This window comes from Phodopus roborovskii, unplaced genomic scaffold, assembly GCF_943737965.1.
Source record: "Phodopus roborovskii unplaced genomic scaffold, PHOROB, whole genome shotgun sequence".
Lineage (NCBI taxonomy): Eukaryota > Metazoa > Chordata > Mammalia > Rodentia > Cricetidae > Phodopus > Phodopus roborovskii.
The window spans coordinates 11,390,505-11,418,224 of record NW_026125444.1 but is presented as its reverse complement, the minus strand read 5'-3'; the positions used below and the strand labels follow the sequence as shown (position 1 = coordinate 11,418,224).

General features: G+C 39.9%; 1 protein-coding gene across 1 annotated transcript; it reads right to left on the bottom strand.

Annotated features, from left to right (window-relative positions):
• Asb15 (ankyrin repeat and SOCS box containing 15) lies at positions 1–27,563 on the bottom strand. The gene is made up of 10 exons (XM_051175766.1): positions 27,423–27,563; positions 14,494–14,602; positions 12,758–12,810; positions 12,538–12,669; positions 11,147–11,305; positions 7,924–8,169; positions 6,183–6,354; positions 4,215–4,785; positions 3,294–3,447; positions 1–225 (listed from the first exon to the last, which is right to left on the bottom strand). The coding sequence occupies exons 2-10, from the start codon at positions 14,598–14,600 to the stop codon at positions 53–55; spliced, it is 1,767 nt and encodes a 588-aa protein (XP_051031723.1). The 5' UTR covers positions 14,601–14,602; positions 27,423–27,563; the 3' UTR covers positions 1–52.
• Between the last annotated feature and the right edge of the window lie 157 nt (positions 27,564–27,720).

The window sequence follows — 27,720 nt, the reverse complement described above, 5'->3', positions numbered from 1 at the left end:
TCACATTTTAAAGTACTTTAAGAATCACATTTTAAAATATCATTTTTAAAAGTTATGTTAACTTTAGCTGTTGTCCGTAGAGATCATATTCTTTAAATAGTAAGTATCTTCGAATCGCTGCTGGGAGAGGGAGTTTCTCCATGGAGGCTGGCTGGCAGAGTCGCTCAAGTCCCATAAGTCTGCGGATTTTTAACCGGCACAGATGCCTTAGTGAGCAGGGATTCTCTGAAAGAAATGGGAAAACAAGCAGGAAATTCAGAAGTCCATTGAAGATACAGATTGCTTCAGAGTAGCATGAGGAATGTTATTTGGAAAACACACACATCAGCAGCTGATGGTTATGACCCAATTTGCATTTCAATTAAGTACCCTAGCCCTGTGCTCATGATCTGAGCTCCAAGAGGATGGGAGTTCCATTTGCATCTGTGCCAGGAGCCAAGCATGGCTCCCAATGGGTGTCCAACTACAGTTTGTGAACAAAGGGATTTGATTTTTAAAAGCAAATGGTCACATATTTCTCATTTTTATAGCTAAATATTATACAGACATATTTCTTTACTTCCCCTCATTTCTATTAGTCTTTCTGATGAATAATTATCAATAAAACATCACTACATGATTTCATAAATCATTCACAAATCAGATGCTTGTTTCCTGTGTCTGCTACATAACATACTAACATTTACATGTCTGTTGATATGTAAATATATTTATTTAAATCTTCTTTTATATTAGACCCAGTGAAGAGGCAGCAATTACAAATACACAAGTAAATGTTGGCCCTGGACCCAGTCAGCTGAGATTAAGATCCTGCCTATGTTATTTTGTGTGACCCTGCACAAGAGACTTAACCCATATCATTAGTATTCTCATTTATACAAGGTACCTCCTATAGAGGATCGACTGAGGCTAAATAGTTCATGTAAACAACTAGAAAAATCCTTGATACACTGGACCATAACATTCAACAAATGTTATGGGAGAGAGGAGACGGCTCAGTAGGTAATATATTTGCCATGAGAACATAGAGCTTTGAGTGGTATCTCTGGAACCAATGGAAAAAGTCATGGTGGTGCATGCTTGTAACCCTAATGCAAGGGAGGCAGTAACAGACTAGAGTAGGATGCATAGCAAAACTCATCTCAAAAATACATTAGGACGTTTTCTAAAAACTTGAGGCAAAAATATCATCAAAGTAGGCACCCTCCCACGTTTTAATAGAACAGCAATTTTATATTGTTCCTTAACAAACCAACCACCTTTCTATAGCTGAAGGAGCCCTGACATCCAGTGGTTAGCAGGCTCACAGCAACCAGCCAGCTAGCTGGTTGCTGAAGTAAACTATTGAAATAGCAGAAAAGAATCCCAAGTTCAATCTTACCTGCAATATCTTTCTAAAAGCATCACAACTTAGAATTCATTTGCCATAAAAACACATGGGCCATTAATTCTCATTTCCTAGCAAAATCCATGTTCCTTATGACAGAAATATCAGTGATTATTGCAGAAAAAGCCCTATGTTACCGATTGAGATAAACAAGTCACAAATCCTGACTTTGTTGCTCCCCAGGCCCAATAAATAAATAAATTTATGCTTTAGCGGTGTTTCATTTTTAAATAGCCAAACCATTTAAGCCTTTTGGATTTGAAGTTTTCAAATATGAGACTACCTACATACATGCATGGTTTCATAAATTACAAATGTCAAGTAGATGAGCATCTCTGACTACCTCTCAGGTTATGAAATAGAACTTTGTCAGCCATAGGGGATGCTTGCCCAACCTTGCCAACCTTCACTCTTCCTTCTCCTCCAAATCACCATAATTCTCATTTGTAGAGCAATCACCCATTTTTAAAGTTTTGTCATCTAAGTGATCTGTCCTTACACTAATTATATGATGGATAAAAACTGTGACCATTCTGCCCTGACTTCCAAATACTGGGATTACAGGCATAAGTCACCAAGGCTAAATTTGTTTTAATATTAAAAGGATGTAATTTGAAATGTTATAATCAAATAACAAAAATGGGATCAACTTTTATTGTTGAGGAGAATAAGTCCTACCATTTCTTTTTATTGTGTTTGTGTTTGTATGCCTATATTGTTGTGTTTGCGTGTGCATACCTACATTGTTGTGTTGTGTGTGTATGCCTACATTGTTGTGTTGTGTGTGCCTTCATTGTTGTGTTTGTGTGTGTGTGTGTACCTACATTGTTGTGCTGCGTTTGTGTGCCTACATTATTGTGTTTGTGTGTGTGTGCCTACATTGTTGTGTGTGTGTGTGTGTGTACCTACATTGTTGTGTTTGTGTGTGTGTGTGCCAGAAGTCTCAGCATCAGCTGTCATTCCTCCAGGGCTTTCCTATATCTGGAGGATTAGCCAATACCCTTTAAATATCTTTTGATCTTCAAGCTCTTTTTCTATCCATCTTTTTAATCACATCACTGGACCACTGAAGAATCCAAATGCCTATGTTTTCCCATGGCTGGAGTAGTGTAGCTCTATGTCCTATTGTCTCTTTCAGTTTTTGGAAGGTGGTAGTTGGATCCAGAGATTGAGCATTCCTATATCTGATCTATTTGGCAAATGCTTTTCTCTTGTCTGGGACCTCTATAATATGATGATGACAATAGCTGAGGTGTAACAAACATACCCTTCTATTTATTCAGGGTATGAAATGATAGCTATGTAAATTTTCATGTATTATTTGAGGCATTTTCATGAAGAGTTTTTGCTCATCTATTTTGATTATTTGGGGCATGTATACTTTAAACAAGGCAGGATAAATGGCTTACATGTTTTGTTTTGTTTTTTTAATTTCAAGGTAATTGATTTTCTATAACTCCTTTGGAATGATCATTTTTGGTTTTAAGGTTTCATGCATTTAGACATTTTGGAAATATTTATGTTACTCATTGGAACTACTGTGTTTTTAAAACTTGAACGGTCCTCTTTGGCCACTGAGAGTTTCTTCAAGTTGGTGCGTGGACTCTTCTGAGCCCATTCTGGTAGCCACTGAGTTTGTTGGCTGCCCGAGGTGAGCAGATGCTCCAGACTCATTCTGCTGCATTTCCTTCCTCAGGAAGGGACCCACCATTTACAATTTCTTTTTGAAGGTATTGGCATAACCACACCAAATTCTGTGTGAGAGGGATGCTCGGAACTACTATGGTCATTGCTAATTGTAAGCTTTGCTAAAGCTAGACACACACACTCACAATCACATTCTCAGCCACACGTAAATAATAAACAGAGATAAAAAACTTAAACTAAAGGAAACATTTGCTTTTACCTATTATTTGCCGGATTTCTGGCCATTCTCTCTGCACTTCTAGCACAGACTTCAGTTTTGCACACAGGGGGACATAGTCCATGTAATCTATTAGTATACGGACAGTGCTGCCCACCAGGTGCTTCATCCACGGAACCGTAATAAACTCACAGAACTGAGAAAATTGATAACAGTTAATGTAGCGATACTTTTAATATACACATAAGCAGTATTGCTGTAAAAAGTTACTCTTCATCTTGTTACAGGAAAGAAAATTACTCCTGCTTATGATGAACAAAAAATGAAAAGCTGTCACGATTATTTCTTTGAAATAATAATGCTAAATGCATATTGATGGTTCTCTTTGGATCAAAGTGAACATGACATGAGAGATCCAAGCCTTTTCCCTCTAGCGCCATTATCCCACCAACTTGACACAAGTGAATAATTGCATGCATTTGAAAACTGTTTGACACTATTTCCAATCCAAGAAAAGAGATAGCCTCATTTCTTGGCCCATTTTTGCTTATCTATGTATAATAAGAAAAAGCATATAAATTAAAATTGATTTTTTTCTTTGCTTGTAACATCCTTAAGTGAGTGAAACTTTATGATTTATATGGTAGATTATATATTTTACTTAGAACATAGAACATCTTCCAGTATAGATTATACATTGGGCTATAAAACAAGGCTTAATGCCTCTAATACCAAAGTCATTCAATAATATTTAATACCACAGTGGTATATATCAAGGAATCAGTAACAGGAAGAAATGTGGAAGTTTAAAAGTAAATAAAAGTTAAGCAACATACTCTTGATCAACTTTGGGGGAGTCAATTAACAAATCAAAAGGGTTAAAAGATCAGAACTTGGAAGATTTCTTGAGACAAATATGAGTTAAGATACCAACCCAAAATGAAGGAAAAGATGCAAACTCACTGGGTTATCTTTTATGATACAAGATGTCCATCCTGGCAGTACCTCCTCCTCTAAATCTGACCACACGAACGAATTCCCAAAGATGTCTCCGTGCATGCAGTCAAAGCACAGTTCCACTTGGTAGCCATTATTCAGCAAGAGCCTCAGCATAACCTCATCATTCAGGGCATACTGGATGGCACTTGGAAAACGAGTGTCATTCACATGCATAAAATAACAATTGACGTTGGCCCCGTAGCAGAGGAGCAGCCGGACAATTTCATGGCTATTGGCCCTCACTGCCACAAGTAGACAGTTGAGGGGATCTAGGTTGGGGTCTGCACCTGCAGCCAGAAGGACTTCTGTGCAGTGGATGTCATTGTTAGAGACAGCAAAATAAAGTGCAGTCTTTCTCTCATCGTCGTAGCTCTGGGAAATGTGGTCAGCAAGTAAGGCATTGACATCAAAACCATTATCAATGAGCAGTTCCAGGCACTGGGCATTTTGTCCATCTGCTGCTGAGTGAACTGGGGTTAGGCCACTTTTCCGGATTGCGCGTTTGGATGTTACTGGGATGAGATATTTCAGAGCACTAGAGCAAAGAAACAACTCCTTAAACACACCCATTGCGTAAAGAAAATCAAGCGAGCAAATAAAACTTTCTCGTTAGGTAAGTGGATTCAGCTGGTTTACTTTTCCATATTCCCTCCATGTGAACCTGCATGGACTTGTTTAGCTTTTACAAATCAAGATTCTCCTGTTTAATATAATTTAGTTGAGTTTTAATTTAGATTCCCATTCTAGAAATTCCCAAGGAACAGCCTGCGATCTTGTGTTTGGTTCTAGGTTTGAGTCCTTAGAACTCTCTCCACTTTACAATTCTGTCTCCAAACAATAAAAATTTGTATGATCAATGGGTGCGATTGTAAAAATGCCAAAGAGAGCAAGCTCCTCTGATGGCATAGAAATAAATGCACTACATAATTCTGACCATTAGAAACCAGGTAGTCTTGGCAAATGATCTTGGACAGCATCAATACAACCCTTTCAGTTAAAGATGAGCAAAATGGAGGCTTAAGAGGGAGCATGACCTATCCAAGGTCCTAAGTTCCATTTGATTCTTATTACTTCCTTTTCATTGATACCTAAGCCATCTATTAATATTGCCCATGTTTTTCTCTCTCCTATGCAGCTCACAAGTGAATTCTTAGTGAAAAGAAGAATCTTTAAGATTTGATCAAACTCCATCCAGACGAAGTAACTGTCCATAGCTCATGTTTCTAAATACATGTGATGAATACTTGTGAATTTCACACTCCACTAACCATTTAGACATCCTCGAGAGCCACAAGCAAGGATAACTTGATCTCTTGTGCCTAATTCAGAGCTCTCATGTGTGAATTTATGAACGCTGGGAGTAAATCCAGGTAAACTTTAACAACATGTCACTTCGCATCAATTATGTGTCATTGGCCCCTTAACTTTGCCAGTAAAGACTAGCGACTTCAAAGCTTTTGAACTTATATTCTTAAGTTTTATCTCTTGGTGGATAATTTAATATTATGATTCTAGACTTCTATTACTGTGTTGGTTATGACATACTTTTTGGTTGGAAAAAGTCCACTCAACTGTTTGTGTGGCAAAAAGAAATGTATAATGAATCTTTTCTATCCAGAGGTGTATTTGCCATATGGTATTATGTACATATGACAATGACAAGAAATAACTGGAATAAAACACAGTATCCTTACAGATTCTAATGCTCAGTCAATGGCAAAATGTTTAGAAACTTTATAGCCATTTGTTGAAGCATATTTTTTTAACACAGAAATACATTCTTGCCAGTTGGTAAATGAAAGAGGAAAAGCTATCAAGTCAACTCTAAGCATTCAAATATAAAAAGTGTGAGTATTTCCCTTTGAGACTTGGGGAGTATCATATGTTATGAGATTGTACTGTAACACACATGCAACTTAGTATTTTACTCACAGGTAATGTCCCTCATAGGCAGCTCGGTGTATTGGAAGATGTCCTGCTCTGTTTGGCACATTGCTGCTTCCTCCATATTCCAGCAGGAGGGAAATACAGTCAGGGTTTCCACCTCCTGCTGCCTCGAATAACACAGATGCCCCATCATCCGCCAAAGCAAACACATCACCACCTGGCAGTGTAAAGCATGTGGCTTAGATGGCTGAGTAGTGTTAAGTTAGTCTGTTAAGGTCATCTGTCATCTTCCTTTCTGGTTAAAGCTTGACAATATAGACTTTTGACCATCTATGTTTGGTTTTGGTTTGCTTGCTTTTGTTGTTGTTGTTGTTTTTAATAGTTTCGACAACAGCTAGGCAACATCTTTCATTTTATTATACTTTCAGGGATAGGTAGTCACAAACGCACAATTGAATAAAAGTCAGCTGCTACGATGATGGGTGCATGCTGGCAGAATTATGATCGTGAGACTTTAATTTGGTGACAATAGGTAGCACTCTTTCAATCCAACAAATATTTACAGACACCTAGGAGATATAAACACTACGTGCAACCCTAAGCTGAATTAGCCTGACTGAAGGAGCTTAAAGACCAAGTGAAGATGTAACTAGAGGACATTCAGTATAGACACTGGAGTGACAGCTTTGGCAGGAGCACACTGTACGGGAAGAGAGATCTTTGATTGTAGATCTGCTGCGTACTTCACTGGGACAGGGTTTTTATGTGTCTCTATTTCTTCTTCTGTTAGTTAGCATATTTCTAGGGGCTATGGGATAATTCAATTAAGTTGCTTTTGGAAGGCAAAAATGCCAATTTTCACCCATACAAGATCCTTTGGGAATCATGTGGCTGACTTATAGACTAGGAATCTGGGGCTGGGCACTTAAGTAGCCAAGGGTCTCATAAAGAGGAGGTGAGCTTCTTCATTCTTGGTTGTAAACTTGAAGTGTTTGGGGTCTTGGGAGGGAGGAATGACACTATCTGTTGGAGAGACTTAGGGAAGAATTTATGAAAATGTCTCAAGAGACTGACTTTGAATTTTGCTGAATGTGATTCCAACTGAGAGCAAGCATCTGACCCAAATGGAGGCAGAGAGAACACTCATATTCTATTTTACTGGAGTGGGACACACAGGATTGGAATAGTGAAGTATAAGCCTGAAAAAACAATTCTAAGTTACACAGTTGCAGTGGTGTTTTGAGTAGAATACATTATTGAGGTTGTACTTGAGGGAGAGGAACTAAGTTATAGTACATAATACGGATTCTCTGACAGGCAAAATGGAAACCTGGAGAATTGTTAGCAAATGCTTACATGGTCCAGGGAAGATGGGAAGGACCTGGCCAAGATGATAGGCAACATGAACACAAGAGCAACTTTGATATTTGGCAACCAACTGAGTTTGGAAAGAAAGTGATAGAAGATTTACAGGTAGATCTAACCCGCCCAGTCCCAGTTAAGAGAGACCATGACATCAACAAGTGGCAAAAGAGGAGGAATTCAGTAAAGATGACAGTAAAACCCTTGCCATCAATCTGCATGGAAAGTAGGCTGTCTGCAAAAAGCAATTAGGGCTGGTCATACAGACCTCTGCAAATCACAGTTAACAGGGCTTCAGTGGTGGCTTTAGGGTTTAATGAGGGGGTAGGATTTAAAGGCTCGCCCAGTTAAATTCAGTAGAAAGAGCCCATGGGCAATGAAGAGGAGAGTCTGTGATCAGGGTAAAATAACTCATTTCACATACCTTTGTGGATCAGATGTTCTAATACATCATAGTGACCATACTCAGCAGCGACTCCTAAAGGTGTGACTCCAAATCCATCTCTCAGGTGAACGTTGCCGCCTTGGCTCAGTAATAGGGCTATAATATCTTTTCGGCCTTGCTTAGCTGCCTCATGCATTGCTGACCATCGCTTGACACAGGGTTGGTCAAGGCTGGTATTGTATTTAATCAGTGCAGATACCATATCATAGGAGCCATTTTTTATAGCTTGAAATAATTTTTAAAAAAGAACAGGAATATTATTATGAAGTTGTCATATCAACATGAGTACTTTATATGGAATTAAACTAATATAAAAATAGGTATAAGTTATTCTATTTCTTCTTTAAAAGGATATTATATTTCTTAAACACTTTCTTTTTGTTGAAATTTCTATTTGTGAAGTTTAAGTCTTCAAGAAAAAGAGTGGGGTAAGAATCTCATTAAAAATGTTCAACTTCAAGAACATTTGTATACTCCAAACCTCAACCAATTTTCTAAAAAAAATGGGAACATACTATACAAATTAAATAATGTATGTAAACCATTTAGTATAGTACCCAGTATAAAATATGAACACAATACATGATTCTTAGTACCAGCATCCTATCTAGAGCTCTGGTGCTCCCATAGAAGCACAAAGTATTTTCCCCACCAAAGACAGTATTTGTCAACATATTGTATTTCAGACAATCAACAGATGAAGAACTGGACCCTGCCTCAGATGAGGGAGGTAAAATTCATGTCCCATGTGTTGATACCTGTCCATTTGCCACTGTGGTTCTAACTGTGGTGCATTACCTCATGCTAGCTGGTCTCACTGCAGAGAGGAGTGAGCCTGATTTTAATCTTAGTGCTACTGTTTCAGGTTTAAAATGTTTTTTTTTTTTGGGGGGGGGGGAAATCTCACAATAATGATGCTTTCCCATTTAGGATGCCACCCTTCTGCTTCACTCGAGAAAAATGTTGGTAGAAAGATTAACTTCTTTATGAAAACAGCAGTGTATGCAGGGAGTCTTCAACTTAAAGCAGTTCCTTAAAATTTTCACTTATTTCATACTGTGGAAGAATGCATTTTCCATAGAAATACTGATGCCAATAGTGGGGAGTCATCATCTTTCACAGATAATCTAAATCAGTTGTTCTCAACCTGTGGGTCATGACCTCTTTAGGGCTCATATATCAGATAGCCTGCATATCAGGTGTTTACTTAACAATTAAGAATAGTAGTAAAATACAGTTATGAAGTATCAATGAAATAATTTTATGCTTTGGGGTCACCACAACATGAGGAACTGTATTAAAGGGTTGCAGCACTAGGAAGGTTGAGAACCAATGGTCTAACCAAATAACCAATTGAAGTAATTAATGTTATTAGTTTAATATAGTTGATAATAAAATATGAACTTATATATACAGTTTTATACTTAGTCTTTTATGTATGCTTTACATACAAGTTCTATAGAATTTGGAAACCACCAATTTAGAATGGTTTAGTATTACTTAAGATTTTCTTGGAAATTTGTGGTTTTCTGGCATTCCATTTTTTATTTCTAATTTGTCACTTTCTCCCTTTTTTCTGAATACACGGATTTCATTCATGGAATTTACATAGTAGCTCTGGTGATTTCCTGACTCATAAAATCACAGGGATGGGAGCTCTGAGACATCTGGACACAGACTGGATAAGTAGGAGAGGAAACAGCCTGGGAGGGTGTGCTTTGATTTGAGAGACAGGAACTCACACATTGAGAAAGAGGTGATATAAAGAGCTGTGTGAATGTGGAAAGTCATAGAGAATGGAGACCGTAGATCTGAGACCCCAGGGGAAACAGTTTCTGGGGCTTCTTCTCCAACCAGGCAAAGGCTAAGCATGACTGTCCAGCAGGAGAAAGGTGACAGCACATTCCTCGGATGAGCAGGGAGTCCATCCAAGAGTGGAAAACCCCCAGTCAGTGTTAGATCACAGCAAATCCGATACATAACACTCATCCAGGAATGGTCACACGTCTGTGAAGCACAGAGCCTTGCGAGTCAGAGAGGTGGCTGAGTTGGAGGAGGGGCCCTGGCTAGATCTATGACCGTTTTATTTCTGCCATCTGAGCATACCTCATGAAATGATGAAGAATTAAGTAAAGAAAAATGTCAAAACCAGAATTACGTGGAAGCAGGAACATTCTCCCTCTTACCTCTCCTTTGCAAGTTAATGAGCCATGAGTAGCAAGTTTCAAAGTAGCAAAACTGATATACTGACATGAATGATGCATTTTCTTGGAAAACTGAAAAGTCCTATTGCTGATGTCGCAATATTACTAAAGACAGGTCAGGGGATTAAATCCCTGTGGAGTTTTTGCAGATGCAATGACTTTTTTATTCCCTTACTTTAATACTGAGGCTTCATTGTAGCATTAACTTTCCTCAAGTTTATCTCGTTCTCTTACACATTTAAAGCAAAGGATTAATCAATATCTTTATATCCGACAAAGCATCTGGCTTCAATGTGACTTCTCTTTTCCTGGGCAACCATCATATGTGGGGACGTGAAGTCCATTATTACAGTCTCACAGCTAAGGTATAAGTCCGCAGATCTCAGGTACCAAATCCCACATTCTTATTCCATCCCCCAGAGAAGGCAATGCCATCTTGGATCATACATATACAGTCAGTCTAACCTTCCTTCTTCAGTCAGCAGACTCTTGCTCAGCAATTAGCAGAGGACAAAAGCCTGCGAAGTTGATGCAGTGTCACTGCTATAAGCAGTCTCGGTGCCTCCCACGGAATTGCCTCTTTCCTTCAGTCGTGTGTGACTGCTCTGATGTGGAACTGATATTCCTCCGCTTGTCGTTTCCTTCCTACCTTGTTCTTCTGGCAGCATCTTGCACACACAATTTCCCCTCCCCTCCCCCTCCCCCTTTCAGTTTGACCCTAGCTTGAGGGTATTCCTTTAGACTTGACAACTCGTCACTGAACTAATTTAGGTCCCTACTGGTTATCTGTACTTTCTATTTGAGAGTTAAACTATGTGGCCATCTTGTGACAGGATAACTCATGGGCAGGTGCAATAGGGCTGGGAGCCTGGAAACATTGGACAAGGGAAGACATTCAGGCAGCAAATTATAGCCAGTGTGCAGTGGCTTCTAATAAACACTTGTTAAATGCTTATATTTGTTTCCAATTATAAACATTCTAGAAACAGCTAATTTACCAATTAGAAGGGGTGTCTCTCCTTTGTCATTTTTGTTGTTAGGCCAGACCCCCTTTTCTAGCAGCGTCTTGACATTTTCCACCAGATCAGCTTTGACTGCCAAAGTCAAGGGTGTTTCTCCATCACAGGTCTTGAATTCCCAGACTGTCTTATAGGATGCTGAGATGTGAAAGCATTTTGTTGAAAAGTTAAGAAACATATCTGCTTATGTGATTTTATTTAAATTAGAACTACCTAATATTATACATGTAATATTGAGCAAAGTAATTAATATAAATGTACGGATAAGAGAATATACAATAAAAAAAATTCCAAATACAGCAAAGAGTAGCAGGCACACACAGACTTGCTAATCCAGTTCAAAGCTAGGAAACTAACACCAATGCTTCAACAAGTTTTTCCTTAAAACAGGTTACTTATTCTCATTTCTGAATACATTGTAAATTAACTCTCCAAATTGTACATGAGATTGGTTTTGGCACATGAATGTAAATGAGAAACACATTTGAATGGACAGCTCATTGTGTTATAGAAGAAATATCATCAGTGCTATCTATATCTGTTAGTCTGGTCATCTAATTCTCTAATTGGCTAGATAATTATCAAATACTTCTTATCTCTCAAAGTGCAAAACTAGGAAGCAACACTGAAGCTTACATGGTAAGACATTCTTATATGTTCTATAAAATGCTGAGATGTGAAAAAACACTTAAAACACAATGTGTTGATTTATCACAGTGATGTTTTACACTATGAAAAGATTAATGTAATATAAAGACAATTGTATCACTTTTTATAATATATGTATAGATATATAATATATGTTCTTTTGGAAACTATATCAAGAATAGTTGAAGGTGAAATATTTTAAATTAACTCTTAGAAATCTTTTGCTTTTTGTTTCTCTATTAATATGCATGTCTGTGTATGCATGCTAATACATGTGAGTATATGTCACATATGTTCTTCTGCTCAGGCCGGAAGAGAGTGTTGGATCCCCTAGAGCTGGAGTTACAGGTGTTTGTGAGATGCCTGGTATGGATGCTGGGAACCACACTCTGAAAGAGTAGCGAGTGCTCTTAACTGCAGATCCATCTCTCTAGTCCCTCAAATTCACTTAAAAAAAAAAAAAACAAACAAACAAAAAAAAAAAAAACACTTCCTATTTTAGTCACCTGGTTTGTGATTTATCAACCCAGGTGGCAACACCGCCTTTCCACCATCCTGTACAACATTCTTAGGTGAATGGATACAAAAGCTGAATTGCAGATGCCACACATTGTGCTGGTCTTTTGGGTTTTTTTTTGTTCTGCTTTTTATTTTTGCTTGTTATGTTCATGTGGAACTCCCCTTTTCTCTGGCTTTGCCCAAAGGTTATCATAATTCCTTACCATCCAGAACAGTCTCGAGTATCTGCTGAATGGGCTGAACAACAGCCTCGTGCAGTGGGAACCAGCCTTTCTCATCAGCTTCATCCAGAGCGTATTTATATTGTACATACTCCTGGAGCTCAAAAATGTGACCTGCGTGAAATGCGTGGACTTGTTACACACTGGCCCTCACAAGGTGAACGTTCAGTTCCTTCTCTTTGTAGATCACATGCCTACTCACCTTGCCTTATGGCTTCTACAAGCTTTCGGTTTTGATCACTTAGTGGTACCAGTCTAGCAGAGAAAAAACAAACAAACCAATCAATCCAGACATATTTGTACTGGTGATGTATTTTTAAGGATCTGAACAATATACTTGAGTTTTTGTAAATATCTGTCATAATCGAAATTTGTAAGAAAATCATATAGCTGATTTTCTCCACCTTAAAATTTCCCAAGAGTCAGACAGAGAGTATACTAGTGAAGAGAGCAAATACAAGAGGGTTGGGGAGATCTCTCTCAACAATCGAAATGGAATAAATGGCTAGAGTCAAAGTCAAGGGTTTGGGTGCAGGCCTGACTTCTTGGCCTTGGGAAAATCCGATAGTCTTTCTGGGTGTTGGTTTCTTCATCTGGGTGGGGTTAAATAGGGATATTGCTAAGACTCCTTCCTCCAACTTTCAAAATTGTGTGCTCACTAAATGATACTTGGCTCTTAGTAATTGCTGAGAGACACTTGGGAGTTTATGGTCCATGAGCATATTAGAAGTATTTAATCAATTGATCAGTATGTAGTACATTTACTAAATATACTCCTGGTGGGTGGCCCAGTGGTCAGGAGTTAATGGCAATTATCTGACACACGTGCTTCTTAAATGGAAACAGGCTCTTCATAACAAAGGTTAGGCAGAAACATCTGCTAACATTGTAGGGTAGTAAATACCTGGTGGGAGCTCTGAGGTTCTAGATTCTCTCAGAGGTTTCAGTCAAACACCAGAGCCTTTATGTAGCATGCACATGCTTAAAAGTTAAAAGATTTCTACAATCTGAAGAGAGACCAGAGTCTTACAAGTTCACTTTCAAAAGTTCAAGAGCAGAAGAGTCAGAGAACTAGTTAGCTGGTCAAGTGCTTCCTGCAGAGGTGTAAGGACCTTAGTCCTGATCCCTAAGCACATGCCTGGCGTCCCAGCAGTAGGGGTGGAGATGGAGACAGGAGGATACCTGGGGCTTGCCTAGCTAGGCAGGCTGGCCGAATTCCAGGTTCACTCTTTCAAAGAGAAAGGCAAGGGAAAGCCACTCAGTACTGACCTCTGCCCTCGGAGGTATGTGCACCTGAGCTCATGTGCGAGCATGAATTTGCATGCTTGAACACACACACAAGTACACTGCACACACATAGCTCAAAAGCAGCAATTTCATAGCAATGAGTACAAGCAATACTAAGTTCCAGAGTATAAAGTCTTAGTGTGAAAATAGAATGTAAAGGTAACCTAAGGTCTATTTTTTTTTTTTTACATTATGTGTCAAGAATAGCAGGTACTAATTTTTGCAGTTTAAGATTCTATTGTTCCTACGTTTGTAGCATCAATTTCATAATGTGTCTACTCACAAAGGTTAGCTGGCAAGGTGGCAAGATGTGCTACATACAAACTCCTGTTTATTTTACATTGTCTTCACAAATTTGTTCAAACTCTACTCATCATCCTTCTTAACTCCACATTAATTTAGAATACAGGCAATCTCCAAAAAAATTCAGCTAAGGAGTTTCCCACTTGGGAAATTTCCATTTTCTACATGAGATTAGATTGTTAAAATATGTGCAAAGTTGACATTTTGAAGTTGTTAGACTTCATACCAGAAAAAAGAGTATGTGTGTTATGGGGGGGAAAGCAAGCATTTTTATAGAGGAGGTGTGAGTCTTATAGCAAAATGACTGCCACAAAGAAATCTGTTGAGGGTAGTTGGTTAGAATGCTACCTTTCAGGATGGACTACAGCTTGGCTTGCTTCAATGGACTCCTGAATACAGAGCTGAATGTCATAACTTGCAAGATGGTCTTCATTAGGGTCATCATTAATATCCATATCTGCAAATAAGTTTGAAAGAGGTGATTTTCCTATTCTCAGCAAGGGATTCAGGACAATAGGTGCAATTAACGTCACAAATGCAAAATGAAAAGCAGAATTCATTCACCTCTCCTTGGTACATACATACAAATAGCTGAGATCTCAACCATGTATGTGCAAACTCCATCTCATTCACTTCAAATGTTCTGTTGAAACCTTTAATTGTCTGTCTCTTGAATGTCTGGGTCTTTGAACTTTGATTTTCCAGCACTATCTGCAGAAGGGCTTGTTGTCTTTTCAAGTTTCTAATGGATACTAGTGCTCAGGCCCATCAATTTACACAGCACATTAGAACCTTAGACCTCAATTGGAGGAGAAGGGGTCCATCAACAGTGATCCTCTCGTATTCCCTACCATCCTCACATGTCAGGTCTGCTGCTCTCAGATCAATTGCACACTTGAGATGAGGGTCATCTTAATGTCAGTTATTGACCAGGGCTTCTGCAGATGCCCCATTAATTCCCCTAATCATGTCTGTCCACTTATCACAAGCCACTGCTTTTGGCTAGTCTGACTCCCCTGAGGATAATATGTAAAAAATGGAAAGACAGAAGGCTCCCTGGTTTATTGCTTTAAATATCAAATTAGAAGAGTAACTTTCTATCTTTAATGTTAAGTCAGCTCTTGCGGTTCAGGCACGATGTTTAGTAAGTATAGAAGCTGAAAACAGTCTGACTGTGATGTGACTAAGCAATATGAAATTATCATTAGTTAGCAGTATTCCCAAGCCCAGTGCATTCCTTCTGACATTTGACACGGCACTGTGCCTTTTTGAGGGGAGAAACAGAAACAAAGTTCTGCAAGCAATTTCCAGACACAGTTGCATCTGCTGTGTGTCTTCTCAGTCAAGGTCACATAATCTTGACAGACAGCTTTAGAGGTGCTAACAGCCAAGGTCCCTGGCCTCTGGACAGACTGCACAGAAACTTTGGCATTGTGAGGATTTTGTTCTTCATTTTTCTGTACAGAGCCTCTCCTGGTGGTATGCCCTCTGCGGTCCCAGCACTCAGGAGGCTGAGATAGGATGGCCTTACGTTTCAGTACAGCCTAAGCTGCAGTAATAAGACCTCATCTCAAAACAACAACTAAAATACCACCAACAGCACCAACACATTGTTTTGTATAAGGAGCCTTACAACTGTTTTAGAACAGAGACATAAACTGTGATGCTATGAGACTGAATGAGAGATTGTCCATGCCCGACTGAGCATGCTCCCTAACACTGGCATAGTTGTGACCTCATAGGTCAGTGTGCATATCTGGGATCTTCCTTGCCAAATCCATTCAAATGGTATTTATTTATTCATTCATTCATTTTAAGCTGGTCCATTGTCTCTTGTCTATAGACTGACTATAAAAGATCAGAGAACTAGGATAGCACATCTTCATGGTCTGGGGTCTTTATATGTGCCTTGGATGATAAATGATGGAGCTAATAAATGAATGAGGAGTCACTGAGTTCTTCCCTGTTCTTACTTACAAATGACCATTTCTCTCAGGAATGCAGTTTTTTTTTTTTCCCAACTGAACAAATTGGCTGCTGACTCCATATCTGCTTCATTTTCCTCTGGTCTGTGTTTTTACATCTGTTTGTTTCTTCACAAGGCTGTCCCAGCTGCTCTTCATCCTGGCCCCCACTGCCTCAAGCCTGGCACGGGAAGCTGCCCCTTAGAGCCGCCCTTTGCTGGAATTCCCCACCTCCTCTCTCACCCTCTTTCTGTGAATATTTCTTCTTATGTAACGTTGCCTGTCACTTGAATTTGCACGCGTTGCATATCTGCTTTGAAAATTCTGCACACGTTTGTGTTTTTGTTCTCACTGGACTATTACTTTCCTGAGAGAGAGAGAGAGAGAGAGAGAGAGAGAGAGAGAGAGAGAGAGAGAGAGAATACCTATCTGGCAATGCTAGTGACCCAGGGTGTCACACATGCTAGGCTAGTACTGAACCACACCCTAGGCTACGTTCCACCGTTTCCCTAGGCCACAGGCCATGGTTTCTCTTTTACAGAGTTTTCTTCATTATTCCCACTCCTAATTTATTCTGCTCTTCTAAGTGACAAATGACTTTTCAGTAGGGGGACAGAAGTTCTTGGCTCATTTCCAACAAGTATGCAGTGAGTTCTTCAGATAACACAATTAGATGACACAGTTAAGCCTTGCACGATGCTGCCTTTTTTGCTAATGTAACTGTTTAGAGATGGGGCTTGGGTGGTCACCAGATCAGTATGGGATGGAGAGCCTCTCTCACTTGTTCAAATACTCAGGCATGAAACACTGTATGCCCTCGAGCCCAGGTTGTCAGAGCCGTTTGGAGCAAGGCTCTCTACACTTCGAGGATGGAGCTTGTCTGTGAAATGGCTTCCCAACATTTTTCAATAGTCTTTTAACTATCATCAAGAGTGATGTTATCTGCCAGGCCTAGTACTCTGGAGGCAGAGGCAGAAGGATCTTTGTGAGTTCGAGGCCAGCTTGGTCTTTAGAGCCAGTTCTATGCTAGTCAGGGTTATACAGAGAAACCCTGTCTAGAAAAACCAAAATGGAAAAAAAAGGCGGCGGTGGAAGATGCTACCAATACTTTTGGTTGTTCTACAGCCATAATAATAATAATAATAATAAAAACCTGATGAAATTACAGGAAAACTGTGATAGAACACCTCCAACCTACTAGCTGTCTCCAGCAGAGCTGACAATTTAGACGACAGTTAGTTCTGTAGAGGTGAAGTCAGAGTGTCCCTGAAGGGGTGCGTTGGGATAGTCTGGAGGTATTAAGGAACAATGAGAAGGGCAGGCCCAGAGTGGTTGATCTGTATTGAAAACTTGAAATGAGGAGGAAGACAGATCAATTAGAAATCATTGAAGAAAGAGCTTCTCAAGTATGAAGAAAGGCCAGATAGCATTTTGGCATCCAGTGCCTCACTTCTCAGTCTAGTCTAGAGAAATGACTTGGTCCTCTTTTAAGAACAATGTGTCATAGTGCACTTAATTTTCTTCCGGAAAAGCCAATAGTGGGAGTACCTGCTCCCCCCACTCTTGTGCGCACACGTGTGTGTGTGTGTGTGTGTGTGTGTGTGTGTGTGTGTGTGTGTAGGCCAGCAATCAAAGATGGTTGCTTCTTCTATGGCTCTCACATTATTTTTGCGAGACCCTCTCACTAAACCTGGGGCTCACATTCTCACATAGACTGGCTGGCCATGGAGCCCTCAAGATCCAGATCCCTCTTCTTCAGCACCGAGGCTACAGATGTTCACCACGGTGCTTGGTGTTTGATATGGGTGCTGGGGATCTGAATTCAGTTCCTCACACTTGCTCAGCAGGCACTAACCTACCCATCAATTTCCCAGCCCAATTGTTAAGGAACTTTTATGTAAATTGATTTCATTTAAAACACTGGTTAAACTTGCTAAGAGCAGAAATACATTTAGTGGCAAGTTATGTACTCCCTCTCTCTGAAGGGAGGACATGCAGCTTTGAATGTAAAGATATCTCATGAACACTCCGAAGACTTTTTAAGTTTTAGATAGCAAAACAAGCACACAAAGAACAGCTAAATTCCAGGTTTTTAAATGCTAAGTCTCAAATGTTTAGTTAAGATTTAAATGGCTATTAATTTTTTTACAGATGGGCTGAGTTGAACCCCAATTGAGATGGAGAGAAAAGGAAAGTTCGGTGACTATGAAAATTGTAGAGTATATTTGGAAAGAATAAGGGTAGTGAAAGTAACATAAGCCATAAATCATGGAGGCCTGGATTGGTCTCAAGAACCTTGCTTGGGGCTGGAGAGATGGCTCAGCAGTTAAGAGAACTGGCTGCTCTTCCAGAGGATCAGTGTTCAATTCCCAGCACCCACACGAGCAGTTCACAGCTGTCTGTAACTCTAGTTCGAGGTGATCCGATACCCTCACACAGACATATATGTGGGCAAACACAGATACACATAAAATAAAAATTAACGAATTATAAAAAGAGAAAAAAGCACTCTGCGTACACGCCTGTTTTCAGTCCTTTACTCTAATTGTATGTGGAAGGCAATTACGGATCATTGCTGAGAAGTGGAAGTTGAGCCTTAATCCACTTAAACTGTCTCAGATGATAACCGCCTGAGTAGAGCAAGGAGAACATGCTCTTCAAGGCCTTCAGAAGCTGCAGTCTGTTGTCTTTGACGAAAACACTTTGATCCTGTTCTTAACAGTCAGCACTTGGTGACAATAACTTCCAAAAATAAACACTAGCTCCCAAAGTCATGTAAATCCCTTCCTTTGGCTCTGTGCAGGGAGGTTTTGTGTTGCATAGGGTGGTCTGAGGTTTCCTAAGCTTGTCTTCACTCCATACTTTTTGTTTTGGAGTCTAAAAATCATTGTTCAAAGTAAATAAATAAATAAATAAATAAATAAATAAATAAATAAAAAATAAATAAAAATCGTCATGCCGGTTGGTGCCTGACTGAAGTGGTCAGGAGGTTGGGATGGTGTTGCAAGGCATGATTCAGGAGAGAGCACCAGGGCATGGTGTCTCCTGTCCTACAACTGCACTGATGCCTTACTGTGCAGGTGGTTGGTAGGTTCGTGACACCCATCAGAGCATTCCTTGGATTGTGCTAGGTCCTGTGTCATGAAATGATTGTTTTCCATTCCCCGATAATGAGGATAAAAACAATCTCATTTTTCATGAATTATTTTCTAGGCTCACTCCTGGTTACATCCCAGTCTGTTGCCCCATCTGCCATGACTCCGTCTTGTGCGTAACAAGACAAAATCCTCTCTATCAGTCAATAACAAGGGTGATGTGGGAATCAGCTCAGTGGACAGTTGCTTCCATGATGCAAGGAAAAGCTCCATATCCATCAATATCATACTGCTCTCAACACCTGTCAATATCATTGTGTCACATTAGTGAGAGACTCTGTCCTGCAAGGGACAGTGTCCTTCTTCCAGTATCCTTTCGAAAATGCCAGTAGCAGCTGGGCACTGGGGTACAGTCTTCTGATCCTAGGTAGCATATGAGTGCCTGAGAGGCAGGAGAGCCAAAGGTCAGCCTGAACTAACCATACAGCAGAGATCATTTTAAAAGAACCACAAACAAATCAAAAAGCAAAATGCCTACGGCACCATACTTGTCTCCACTGTAGAGCCAGGATTTCCAGAAAGAGTTTCAGGAATAGCATGTGTGGCAAGATGGCAGGAGGCGACTGGCTGAAATACAGTGGGGTACCCTGGAAAAATTAGGTTTTCTTCTATATGCACGCATATCCCATCCTAGACCCTGGCTTTCCAAAGGAAGTGTGGGTTTCTGCTGTATGCAATGCTGAGCCTGGTCACAGAGGGATTTCTCTTTTACCTTGAAAGGGTTGGGATTCTCAATTGGTTAGCTGGTCTCCTGGCATCCCAGAGAGGAACATGGGTATTCACCCTACCAGAGGAAAGGCAAGAGTTAAGCAGGAATAGTTCAAATTTTTGGTTTTGTTAAGAAAAGTTATTATATTATATTATGTTTATTTTATCTGCATTATGTCATTTGTATTTGTGATTTTTTTAAACAGCCATTTTTGTAAATACAATATTTTTATGATATTGATACTTGTTGGTGGTCATACACACTTATTTTCTCAGTGAAAGGATTCCCCAAGTCTCAGACCAAAGGAGATTTATTTGTCCCAGAGGGACAGAGGGCAGGGAATAAGAGACAAAGACAGGAGATAGAGGATGAGGGAGAAGGGGAAGGGACCAAGGGAGAGGGGCAGGGATATTTGTTCCAGAGGGACAAAGGACTGCCTCTGGATAGAGAGGAGACAGATGTGGTTCATAGGCAAATGGCAGTTTATAACATAAAAGTGGAACCCCATGCTGGTACAAAGTGTTTAATTTGTATTGGGCATGGTAATTAGGTGACCAAAGGGGGTTTCTGATTGCTGGACATCAATAGTTTGATGGCCGGACCTTGGTAGTCAGCCTCAGGAGGAGGAGGTCACCAAATAAGGGAATGGAGCTTGGTGACTAGCTTGGAAAATTTTAATCTAACTGTTTTTAGCAAGGCAGAGGAAATGGGGGAGAAGGGTGAGGTCTGCCAGAGCCACGTTTGCCATGCTCTGGCTGGCTCCAGTCCCTTCACTCAGTGCCCTTTAGCACTAACTAGCAAATTGCTGATTTGAGCAACAGAGTTCACTAGCCATGAAGTGGTTCCAGAGAGAGGTACACCTGTCAGAACTTGGCTCCGCCTCACACATGACCTTTCTTTATAACTAGCACAGTGAAACAATTCTTTTTGACATTTGCTTTTTCTATAAAAGAAAGCCTATGAATGATGGGAATAACTAGATAATTCAAATAGTGTCTTTCTTAAAAGCACAAGGTGTCCTTTTGGGACATGTGATACACACACACACACACACACACACACACACACACACCAATATATCATGCACGCACCAGTAGCATGCACAAACACACATGTACACACAGACCTTAGTCCAGAAAACAAATATCACTTTCGTGTTGCCTTAAAGATACATAACTTAATATTTTGGAAAAATAAATAAAAAGGCACATGAGATAAAAGAAATAAAGGCAGAGGAAATAAAAAGGCAATGAATCCTAATGTAACAGCTGATTATGTGGTTAGAATTTAGTAAGAATTGGCTACATGAATGAATACTCAAGCAAGTTGATATACATTACTCTTAAGATGAGATTGGAAGTGGATTTATCTTGTTTTTCTTTGTGTCATACATACTTTTTGCTTTTTGTCAAATTCCAGTTTTGGGACTGTGCTGATGCATATTTGATTTTCATGTAGATTCTCTGTCAATAGGACCTGTTACACCAGCTTTGTTCATCTCAAGCTTCACATTGCAAATGTTGACATTTTCCTCTCCACTATTAATTTCTAAGTCAAATTCATTTATGACAGAAAGGTAGGAGGAAACATGGTAGCTTTAGGAAATGACTCAGAGTGTAGGAAGGAGCTTTCTGTTCCTACACACAAGGGCTTCCGGAGGAAAGCAAGGTTACCAGAAAGGGAAGAGCTCTGCGCTAAGGAACACTGAGGGATGAATGGGCTCCCATTGCAAGAGAAAGCAATCACAGATTTTTAAAAAAATTCCTTTATAACTCTCCATCTAGTCATCTGTCTTATAAAAATGATCAGGATGTAGGAAAAGATTGGAATGTGAGAATGTATATCTGAATTTGAACATCTAAAACCTTTGAAACAACTCAAATGGTCAATGATAAATGGATATAGTACAGTTATTAAAGATAATATTAAGAATCCTTGGTGTCATACTCAAGAATGACAACCGTTTAACCAAATACAAGCAGACGCTTTTGTGAAATGAGATTGACTTTTAGTCCTTCAGTTTTACTAAGATAAAGGGAAACAAGATGACCTTGGAAATGCATATCCTTAAGGCACCGTACTACTTTTCTACTGCTGTGATAAAACACTGTGACCAAGGTAACTTCTACAAGGAAAGGCATTTATTTTGGAGGCATAAGAATCCATTACCATCATGGCAGGGAAGTGTAGCAGCAGGCATTAAACACGGCAGCAAGAACATCTGAGAACTCATATCTCAAGCCATAGACAGAAAGTAGGGACAAACTTGAAATGATGATAGGTTTTACATTTTCAAAGCCAGTTCCTAGTAACACACTTCCTCCAGCAAGGCTGCACCTCCTAATCATACCCAAACAGTGCCACAAAGTCTGGACCAAGTATTCCAATACTCGAGAATATGGAGAACATCTCATCTGAAGCAGAATCCTGTTGGCCAGTGCCAGAGTGATAGCAATTAGCTCTAACCCCAACTGGGCCACACCTGGCTTAGCATCTAGCCATAACCCATCCTTTGTTGAGCAGATACCTTTTGTCCTCCTGTGTGAGCCATGTCTGAGAGTTCCACAAGGATACAAAAGCCTATGCAAAACTTGGTTAAGGAAATCCGGAAAAATGTGGTACCTGATGAATCGAAAATTTGCACATGGAATTGTATTTTTTGGAAGCCTCGTTCAAGTTGTTCAGAGCATATAGTAATCAACTGGCTAAAGTGTAAATGTTGAGAAAAATAAAAATGCCCTGGGCATAGGGAAAGCAGTTCAGTTCACTGAGTCTGGGGACCCTTGCAGTGGCTAAGTTCATTCTTAAAGTATCTCTGAGTCTTCTTACAATGGACCTGAGTAAACCCCCATCCATGCTGTGTCATCTGCAACACTCATCAAACCATCACAGCCACGTAACTGGAGAATTCAACGGTCACTACAATATAGCTAATTTGAAAACCCCATCTTACATAGCTACCTAATTTATTTTTGGAACTACCATCATACAAACAGTGTGGGGGTTCCACAGTGTGGGGGTTCCACAAAAAAAGTAAAATAGAGATAAATGATCAGGTGTATTTCTAGGAATCTCTAGAGAAACTGAGATCTGTACTCTCATGCCCACTGTGACATTATTCACAATAAACAAAGGTGGAATCAAGCTAAATAGCCAGGTGAATGGATAAAGAAAACGTGTTGAATATTACTGTGGAATGTTATACTGTCCTAAAAAGATGGGTATGATGTTATTTGTGACAAGTAGGATGAAGCTGTTGAGCATTATATTGCATAAAATGAATAAAACACCAGAGGGAAGATATTGGAAGATCTCAACACATGGAATCCAAAAGAGTTGGACTCCCAGAAACATAATTGGATGATAATAGCCAGGGGCCTTAGAGTGGGCATTTAGGGAGATATCTTTCAAAGAGTATAAAGTTTCAGTTATGCATAATGAAGAAATTCGAGGATCTATCTGTCATATGGCAATGAGTCTACAGCTAACAACACAATACCCTACACTTGAAATGTACAAAGGTAGGTCTCAGGTGTTTTGATCATCAATAGTCAAAGGAACCAAGATAAACTTTTTGGAGCATAACATTTCAAGCCCTCTTGAGAAGGTGTCAGCACATACCTCTTGGGAGACAGCTGAGAGGAATGATCTACCTGTATTCCAGTAAAGCAGGTGACGGTATGTCTTGGCTTGGGGAGCAACAGAAACCTGTCAGATAAATCCACCTAAGCATAGATGTCTGCATGGGGAGAAAGTTTTATATTTTGATGGTTAGTGAGAGGTAGCTTTAAGGGAGATGATGCGGTTTTAAATAATTGAAAAAGCACATTTGGCTTACACAGTTGGGGAAAGGGTGAGTGCATAAATGAGTTATAATCACAGTAAACACTTCTTAAAGAGTATCGTGTGTGTGTGTGTGTGTGTGTGTGTGTGTGTGTGTGTGTGTGTGTGTAGGGGTGTATGTGTGTGAAGGCTAGAGTGTTTTCTTTCATAGTCTTCTACTTTACTTACACTGAGGGAATCTCTTTCTGAAGTTGAATGCTTTAGCTAGTTTAGCTAGCTAACTTGCCCTGGGAATCCCCTGCTCCGCCTCTAGAGGGCTAGGATATTAGGTGGCCTCTGTAGCCACCTTGATCTTATGGGGGTACTGGGAATCGGAACTCTAGTCCTCATGATTGTGTGGCAAGGACTGTATATACTGAGCCATTTTCAAACCTTTTATTATTCATATACATATATGCACACTCATACATACATACATGGGTATATACACATCTTCTTCAAATATTTGTTGCTAGGCACGGTTCATTTTGCTGGACATAAAAATTCCAGCACAGTACTCAAGTCTATTTCAGATTCACTCAAGCAATACCAAGCTGTTGCATAACTTAATAACTGTGTTAAAACCATGCACAAATCATTAATTTCCTCCTGCTGGAGGCTGAACCTCTCCTCCAGTCCTAGCCTGCCCACATCAACAGCCTGGAAGTCAGTAAACACTGCATGTCATTGGATGGCTGGACTTCTCTGGAATGAGGAAGGAGGTGCCTATCATGTTTGAGCAATTTTGATTCATCCATGGACAGGTCCTCTAGTATCTCTGATATTTTATTCTCCTTCCTTTTCCATGGAACCAGCCACTGCAGAGTTGAAACTCACCATGTAGTCCACCAAAAGTCCCATTTTCAACATGCCCAATGCATGTCTAACTTCAGCGTTAGTAAAGTGACAGTGAGCTTCCTTATCTCTGCATGACCCCTTGATGCCTTGACTAGGTTTATGGGTTTGGAGGAGCATCAGACCCCTATGCCTATCCTGAAACCCAAACTCAATAGGCTCAGTTCTCTGTTTCAGAACTGTGCTGAGAAACCATGGCTCTTCTTGAGCCTTTCAAAACCTCCTTGAAGGCTGTCAGGACTTCCCCGAGCCTTCTCTTTTCAAGTGTGTCTCATTGTGATAGGATTAAACAACCCTTGTCGTCTTGACAGCTTTCCTGTGAACCATTGCTTTCTAAAACAGGCTTTAAGAGTGCAGCCCAACAGGTGTGCAGAACGACACACCATCAAGTAGGCACACTCACCTCTCTCTTCTTATATATTACACATCTATTAACTTAAGCCAGGTCAAAGAAGCTCGGAGACTATGATGTTGCACAATGGATATGAACTTCTTTTGCCCCAAATTCTACAAGCTATATTTTTCACACTATTTGCTGAGTCATGCTGCATGTCACTCCTTGTTTATTCCTGCTGTCTTTCATCTTGTTAAAGTATGACCTTTATCCCCATCTACCAAGATTGAATGTGTTTCTACCCTCCCAACTATTCTTCTACTTGCAGACAGAGTAAGCACGCCTTTTATGTTCTTGTGCTCTGTTGACAAGGACAAATGCGAAATAGAAATTAGGACAGGACAGAGGCCTCCAGACTGGCATGGGTCTGTTTACTTAGCACCCTTGAGAAAAGCTGTTTATCCACTTACAAATCCTCTTAAAGACACTACCATCTAGTACTCATGTCTCTTTTTTTGATACTCATGTTCAATATCTTGTTGAAAGACAGATACAGAGTATGGATGGACATTTCTCTACTGATGGACAAAGACACCAAGGCCGATGTGTTCCCAGCAGTAATATTTCCAAGGGGATTCAGGCTATCCATCATTCAAAAATATATATTCAATGTTGGCTGTGTTTCAGACTCAGAGCTATCCAGACCACACTCACCCATCAGGACCAACATCATTAGTTTCCCGATTTTAAATAGTGGGGGGTGGCTCAACCAGTAAAGCAACTACTGCACACAAGTATGAAGACCTGAGTTAGAATACCCAGCACCCATATAAAAACAAAACCAAACACAAACAGACAAAACACCCTAGCACCCTAGGGAACTGGAGACAGGTGGACTCCTGGAGCTCATTCTCCAGGTTCAGCTAAAGATCCTGTCTCAAAATACAAAGTAGAGAATGACAGTGGGAAATACCCAGTTCTGACCTCAGGCCTTCAGATGGACATGTATACATGTATACACATACACACATGTGCATGTACAAATACATAATAAATTGGGCTATCAAAATGGGTTAGTTGGTAAAGTTGCTCACTGCCAAGTCCAAATTATCTGAGATCAATCCTTGGTTTCCATGTGGTAGAAGTTGAGAACCCACTCCTGAAAGTTCTCTTCTGAATTGTACAAGTGTGCGATGTCAGCACGCGCACACACACACACACACACACACACACACACACACACACACGAAATAAAACCTTTAGGAAGCAATACATGGTAGACACCACCCCATTCTCTTTTCTCTCTTTCAGCTTTAGCTCTGAGACAAACACATTGTAGCTCCTCAAGAACTATGTATTTGATGAATTTAACCATCTCCATAGTTATTGTGTGTCTCCTGCACTGTATGCATTGAATGGATTGAGTATTCAGAGCTCACAGCACACTCCTCCAGTTTTATAGGTGAAACCGAAGTCAAGTTGGCCAGAAGGTGTGCTCATGCTCACCCATTAAACGGATGGTGGGGATGCGGATATAAGTCTGGTCATCTCTAATAGGCCACATGGGTTTAGCTGGTTCACTACAGCTGAAGGGACTCATGAAGTGCAAGTCTCATTTCATAACCTAAAAGCACATAAGCTTCATAAAAGTTTTATAAAAGAATTGTTTTCACAATTCTCAATTTCACAATTCACAAACTAACCGACTCCAGGTTAAAAAAATTAGGCACATTTTCATTTGAAATTATTAGATATTCTTATAAAAGCAAAGTACGAAATCATGATGTTTTTAATGCTTCCACTATGAAACAGTAATAGGTATTTTGCGGAAATAAAACCATTTTCTACATAGACTGTTTCCCAGAAATTCTTCAGTTAAGACTCACTGAGCATTGGCAGCTCCTACATTTGTAGGACTGGCAGCCTCATCATTCTCTGGTATTATCTGCAGGAGTAACTTTCCAGTTCTACTGAGTTCTGCTTTTTTTTTTCTTTTACATCTTAAAGGACTTTTTAAATCTGAACACAAACATCTATCTTTTTGCATGTAATGATCAAAATAAGCCCTCATAGAATATGTATTAATTACTCACAAAAGTCATTTCCATCTCCTCAGAAACCATGGGAACGGATAAGGCCTTGGGGGGGGGGTCTACATTATCCACATGGGTGTTCAGTGTTAGTATATTCCTACTTTATCTGTTTTTTCATGACATATTTCTGTAATGTACAGTAATTACTGAGTTGGTGCTCTGTGAATCAATGAATCAATCCATGGTTTAAGCTATAATTAGGTAGGTGAGCCCATAGGTGATTAGTCAGATTTCAAAGGATGAGTTTCCACCGCACCCTGTGTATCCATCTGCTCCAAATATTTCCAATGCTGGTACTCCATAAGCGAGCTGGCAAGGTACAGATCAAATATTTCATAGTCTCACCTTTTGGAATGATCGTCTTGTTATTCTTATCCAGGGCCTTGCTTTCCTAAACCAGGGGAAGCGCCTTGGAGCTAATGTGTTCCTCAGTGTATCTAAAATTAAGTATCCAGTCGGTGTTTAAATTAAGATCTGACCTTGTGCAGCAAAAACACAAGTGTTCCCTGGCACACGGGAAAGAATTACACATGACTTCTGCTGACTCTCATCAAAAGAAACACAAGCCTGGAAGAATAATAAGACTAACTGTGTTCTCATTGGTTCAGTGAGTTTACAGAAAACTGGAGCTGCCAACTCAGCT